This window comes from Seriola lalandi, unplaced genomic scaffold, assembly GCF_002814215.2.
Source record: "Seriola lalandi dorsalis isolate HSWRI2012SDOR001 ecotype SW California unplaced genomic scaffold, Sedor1 jcf7180002054519, whole genome shotgun sequence".
Lineage (NCBI taxonomy): Eukaryota > Metazoa > Chordata > Actinopteri > Carangiformes > Carangidae > Seriola > Seriola lalandi.
The window spans coordinates 2,017,243-2,023,346 of record NW_019525072.1 but is presented as its reverse complement, the minus strand read 5'-3'; the positions used below and the strand labels follow the sequence as shown (position 1 = coordinate 2,023,346).

Here is a 6,104-nt window from a genome sequence, read left to right as displayed (position 1 = left end):
TATATCATATAATCATATAAATAATAAAATATATTATTATTGTTGATATACTGTATTGTTGTTGTTGCTGATTTTTATTATACATTGTACGTTACTAATTATTATGTTCTAAATAATATGTTTTGTGATATTGTGAACCCGTTGATAAGAGTTAAATTATTATGCATCAGTTTTAACGTTTTATCAGCGCTTTTGTCCTCAACTGTCTAAACTGTAGGTCACTTTTTTGTTTGTATGTGTTAATGAGGATTGTAATAAAGGACTGTAGTAATTGTTGTTTGTTGATCCTGATTTCTATCTTCGCCCCAGGTGTGTCTGTCAAAACACAGATGCTGACAACTCTTCTTTGATTTGACTGTTTAATAGGTTCAGGCAACAGTACAGAACATGGGCACAGCTTTGTGTGAATGGTTAGGTCTCACGGACGCACGCACATAATTGGTAAATCAATTAGTCTCTGACTGGCAGCCTCCAGATGTGTATAAGAGACAGCCCCACAGATTCTGTCCCACAACATCCTTGTGGTCATGGCCATCATGTTCCCCAACGACTTCACCCCTGAGGTCCATGTGTCTATGGACAAGTTCCTGGCTTGTCTGGCTCTGGCCCTGGCTGAGAAATACCGATAAACAGCAGAAGATGACGGAGACTGCAGCATGAGTTCACTCTGCAAATTCAATAATAAATGAATGAAACGCAAAACAGTTTGTTCTCTGGTTCTTTTCTGGTGATTTGTGTTATATTTGAATAGGGCCTACGGATGAATTGCCATGAAAGTTTTTAAAGTCTGTTCAGTAGCGACCACAACGACTTAAAAATAAGCGAGTCAAATTTTACATTAACAGAACTGCATGTGGTTAATTGATTAGTCGATGGACAGAAAATTAGCTGAAAATTATTATGATAATGATAATTGTTTTAACAATTTTGAAGCTAAGATCTCCAGACATTATTTGATTCCAGGTTCTCCAGTGTAAGAACTGTCTGTTTTCTATCATTGTAAACTGAATGTCTTTGGACAATATGTCTGACAAAAAATAACGTTTGAAGACGTCTCCCGTGACTCTGGGAAATTTGTGATTTTTGCCATCTTTGACTTTTTTTCTGACATTGTACACAATGAACGATTAATCGGCAACATAAATAACATATAGATTAATAAATAATAGTTTGACATACAAAGACAATGAAAGGGGACAATTTTTTATAACAAAAGAGAGTACAAACACATAAAACAGTTGCATAATTTTTTCTTTTTTTTTACACTTAAAAATTTAAAAAACACATTTTTGGTCAAATTGTTTTAATATAATATTGTATTAAATTAACTCCTTAAATGTCACTAGTTATTTGCTATATTAAAATAAGTAATAAGGGACAACTATAACCAGCCAGGAAAAAGATTTATTATAATCTTTATTATTATCATTAGCCTATTATTCCATTGTCCCCGTATGTTTCACTTTAAGTAAGGTAGCAAATGATTCTTTATTGATTCATCTGCCATTTACTTTGTTGATCAATCGTTCATTCTATAAAATGTCAGAAAAAAAGTGAAAAATGTCACAGATGGTAAATTTCCCAGAGTCCCATGAGAAGTATTCAAATGTGAGGCTACGTTTTGTCATACAAACTATCCAACAACATTTCCTTTACAATGATATAAAACAAAGAAAATCAAACAGTTCTCACACTGGAGAACCTGGAACAAAATAATGTTTGGTGTCTTTGCCTGAAAAATAACTTAAAATGATTGAGTCTCAAAATAGTTGCCAGTTAATTTTCTTTCCATCGACTAATCGATCGTTGCACTTCTCTTGAGTTTAAAATTTGATTTGTTCATTTTCTAGTCTTTGCGGTCGCGAACACACTTAAAGAAAAACCGTTGTGATAAAAACACAAGTAGAAAAGATCAGTGTGTACATTTCTGTCCACCACTTCTGTGGAGCTATCATTCTATAGATAGACATGTCCCCTCTGTGAGGAGGACAACAGTAACATTAATATAATCAAAAACATAATTTATTTATTGGTCTATTTAACCTATGTCAAGTCACAGTAGTTCATCTGTGTTTTGAATGTTGATCTCTTTTTAAGCTCCGTCCACTTTTTCTTCAGCTCTGTTTTTCCTCTGTCTGAAGGTCAGTCGTGAATGTTATTTTTCATGTTCACAGTTATGTTTGGTTGAATCACAGACAAGCAAATTGCTGAATGGGCTTTTTTATTATTATTATTTGCTTTTGAGACATGGTACAAACAGAATCTCAACAAATGATCAGCTTGTGATGGTCTTCTCTTGTGCTGCAGCTCTCTAGTGGTACTGCCTTCCCAGGGAGGACACCACCACGGCCAGGAACTTCTGGAAAGCTGCCTGGACATCACCGGTGAAGTCATTGCCCATCCGAGCAGCAACCACAATGGTGAGGCAGTCGGACAGCAGCTGCAACACAACACAACATGAATCACAAAACAGCAGCAACAAAAAAAGGTGAGGCGATTCCGATGAAAAACAACAACACCAACAAAAACCATAAAATGTAGATAAAACAGCGACAACAGCTCCTCGGCCTTATACCTTGAAATTGTCGGGGTCCACGTGCAGTTTCTCGGAGTGCAGCACGCTCAGCTCGGCATAGGTCTCCTTGATGTTGTCCATGTTCTTCACAGCCCGGTCCATACCGTGCAGGACAACCTTTCCGTGGTTTGCAACCATGGGGTTGGCGATGATGGCAGTGGCGTTGTAGAGGTTTCCAAATCCGCCGAAATACCTCTGAGTCCAGGGGTAGACAACCAGGCACCTGAGCAAACGAGTCACACACATAAATGTCACGGGGTTAGATTAAGAGATGAAATATACGCTGAGAAAATGAACATGTGCATACGTTACTAACAATAGGTTACTTCTTAAATATTATTCATGCAGAATAGGAAATAAGTGTCACCTGGAGAGAGCAGCGGGGCCCACGTCATCATAGTCCATCTTAGAGAAGATTTCCTGGATGGTGGCGCGCTCGAAGTCTGTCCATTCAACCATTTTGCCGGTTCAAGTTTTTCCTGTGCGGGTCAGAGGATCCTGTGCTCACCGGCCCCAGATGCAACTTTTAAAGCAGCTCTACTCCCCTCCCAGAGGCGTGCTAATGGGTGGGCGGTGGGCCGGAAAAGTGCTGTGTTGTGGATTTGCAACAATGATAAGAAAAGGGCGTATCTGCACAGTTTAGATTGTTTCCCCAGAAGAAAATAGCTCTTTCCGTAAAGTAATCCCCCCAACTCACCCCTCAGATCCACCACATTCAGCAATGCAAAGTAATACGAAAGGCTTCAGACCAATAATGATTTCCATAAATCAATGGGTAAGATTTATGGAAATCATGCCAAGAGTTTTTCATCTTTGTGTCAGTATGTTTTGGTCATATGGGCATAACGGGCAATTTAAATGATCGCAAGTTTTTGACAGAGCCATAGTCTGATATATGCACACAGATGGACGCCATCACAGGTGAAAAAACGAAGCGGCAAATCCAGTCAGAAGCCAACAGCTAGCACCTCGGACAGCTCCCACATCCTCCCGTGGGACGTCCAAGGATCAGCACCTCGGATAGCGGTCTTTAAATTTGAATGCGGAATGTTGACTGATCTGATTTATTTAAAATAAATAAATAGGCCACATGTTTTGAGGTCAGTTGAATGAAAGCTTCATTGTAGCTCAGCTTACAGAAAATGAACGATAAGAAAAAAATTATCTGGGAAAAGTGTCTCCTTATGATAACATACATATGTATCCCTACATGTATGCGGCTCTAAAATCTGTCTCACAGGGGCACAAAACGATTGAGTCGTGCATCAATTGAGAAATTAAATGTTGGCTACAACATGTTATATAACCTACTGAGCTGTGCTACTATTTAAGTTTAAAATGTGTTTTGTGATTTTTATATTTTAATTTCGTACACAAGAATAAAATTCAAAGACATGAGTCAAACTGAACTGTACCAGGTATCAAATAAACTGCTCCCAGTGCTGAGTTGACCTGCCTGTAGGTCTACATCTAAAATATATTTTCAACAATAGAGACCCATCAGCCGCTGCTGAGCGTATAGGCTACAGGTGACACGAGTCGTCTGTTGGTGACTTCGGGGCCTTTTCCAAAATGCAAGATCATTTGAACAGATCGTATCATTTAGAAGTTAAGCGATGTAATTCAAAGAAGCTGTAGAGCCACCATGGCAAGATTTCTGTTTATCTCTTGGAGGCTACGACCTGACGCTTGCAACATATCTTGGAGGAGGAGGAGGCGCTGGGTGTGCCCACCCTCTGTTTCAAGCATAAAAACCCCCACGGTCTCAGCTGATCAAGACATTCAGCAAACCTCAATCTACAGGCAAGATGACCAGTCTCACTGCTAAGGACAAGGAAACCGTCAGGGCCTTCTGGGCTAAAGTGTCTGGAAAGGCTGAGGACATCGGCAAAGATGCTCTGAACAGGTAAATATCCGAACATAATAATGACTGTTGGTGTAACCCACCAACATAGACTGACTGAGTCACATTTATCCGCTTACATCTTTTTGGCAGGATGCTGATCGTGTACCCTCCTGTCTCTTATACACATCTCTTGTCTGGCTCTGGCCCTGGCTGAGAAATACCGATAAACAGCAGAAGATGACGGAGACTGCAGCATGAGTTCACTCTGCAAATTCAATAATAAATGAATGAAACGCAAAACAGTTTGTTCTCTGGTTCTTTTCTGGTGATTTGTGTTATAGCCTATTTGAATATAGATGAAATATTAGAGGAGTTGTTCTAAAAGTCTGTTTAGTACCACCAGCACTCAAAAACAAGCAAGTCAAATTTCACACGTTACACTTGACAGAGCTGCAACGATTAGTCGATGGACAGAAACTTAGTCCTAGTTGAGAAATATCGATAAACAGCAGGAGAAAATGACGAGACGAGCACAAGCTCCTCTACATTTAATACACGAATACATACATGCAAAAAAAAAAAAACTCATTTGTTTTTGGGCTCCTTTGAGATGATCTCTGTTCTATCAGCAAGCATGCTGATACATGAAGTTGAGTGAGTTTACCAATGTGCAGAGTTCTTAGATCTTCCCAACGTTTTATAAAAGAAAACATAGCAGAAATCCAATTGTTGAAATTAATATGTAAATATATTGAATTGTGGCTAATGCAATGTTTTTATCAAAATTATGCTGAAGCCAGTGACACAGCAACGGCTGCCACAAGGAAGAGAGCAACTTGTTCCACTTAGAAGAAGAGTTGATGTATATACACTGTTGCTCATAAAGTTGGAATAAAATATTTTTTACCCCTTTCCATGAAATGATTGTGACAATGTGATTTATTTCATTTCACCTGGGTAATTGGGACACATAATGTAATCATTGCACCTGGTCAAAAGTCTGAAAACAAAATGATTCCAACCTAATGGGCTACAGTCTATAAGTAAACAAGCTAAATATGAGTAAAATAATACATAGAAAATACATAATAAATAAAAAGATAAATTTGTTATTATTGTTATTGTTATTATTATATATGCTACTTTGTTATATCATATAATCATATAAATAATAAAATATATTATTATTGTTGATATACTGTATTGTTGTTGTTGCTGATTTTTATTATACATTGTACGTTACTAATTATTATGTTCTAAATAATATGTTTTGTGATATTGTGAACCCGTTGATAAGAGTTAAAATATTATGCATCAGTTTTAACGTTTTATCAGCGCTTTTGTCCTCAACTGTCTAAACTGTAGGTCACTTTTTTGTTTGTATGTGTTGTTTTGTTTTCAGTTGTCCCCATGATCTCAGACATATTCGGCTACTTTTTCATGTAATTTCGTGTTTTGAACATCATCACAAACAGTTTGTTGAATGTGCTTATTGTTTTTATTTTCTTTGAGACAAAAACAAAGAGCATTTAAATAAATGATCCAGCGTGCGATGGTCTTCTCTTGTGCTGCAGCTCTCTAGTGGTACTGCCTTCCCAGGGAGGACACCACCACGGCCAGGAACTTCTGGAAAGCTGCCTGGACATCACCGGTGAAGTCATTGCCCATCCGAGCAGCAACCAC

General features: G+C 38.1%; 2 protein-coding genes across 2 annotated transcripts in view; one reads left to right on the top strand and one right to left on the bottom strand.

Moving 5' to 3' along the window:
• LOC111660556 (hemoglobin embryonic subunit alpha-like) overlaps positions 1-702 on the top strand; it is a 1,028-nt gene extending 326 nt beyond the window's left edge. Inside the window, exon 3 of the mRNA XM_087175981.1 lies at positions 493-702. Coding sequence (XP_087032107.1) covers positions 493-629 — 137 coding nt within the window. The 3' untranslated portion in view covers positions 630-702. The remainder of the gene's footprint in view (positions 1-492) is intronic.
• A 1,502-nt stretch (positions 703-2,204) lies between these two features.
• LOC111660622 (hemoglobin subunit beta-2) lies at positions 2,205-3,093 on the bottom strand. Its single transcript, XM_023413986.2, has 3 exons — positions 2,943-3,093; positions 2,576-2,798; positions 2,205-2,440 (listed from the first exon to the last, which is right to left on the bottom strand). Exons 1-3 carry the CDS (start codon positions 3,032-3,034, stop codon positions 2,312-2,314), a joined length of 444 nt encoding a protein of 147 aa, XP_023269754.1. The 5' UTR covers positions 3,035-3,093; the 3' UTR covers positions 2,205-2,311.
• Between the last annotated feature and the right edge of the window lie 3,011 nt (positions 3,094-6,104).

Excerpts from the sequence above, each read along its gene's own strand:
- LOC111660622 (XM_023413986.2), bottom strand. The coding sequence starts at position 3,034 with ATGGTTGAATGGACAGACTTCGAGCGCGCCACCATCCAGGAAATCTTC. Across the intron at positions 2,799-2,942 it reads GGCCCCGCTGCTCTCTCCAG|GTGCCTGGTTGTCTACCCCT; the intron begins GTGACACTTATT and ends TCGTTTGCTCAG. Across the intron at positions 2,441-2,575 it reads TGGACCCCGACAATTTCAAG|CTGCTGTCCGACTGCCTCAC; the intron begins GTATAAGGCCGA and ends GTTGTGTTGCAG.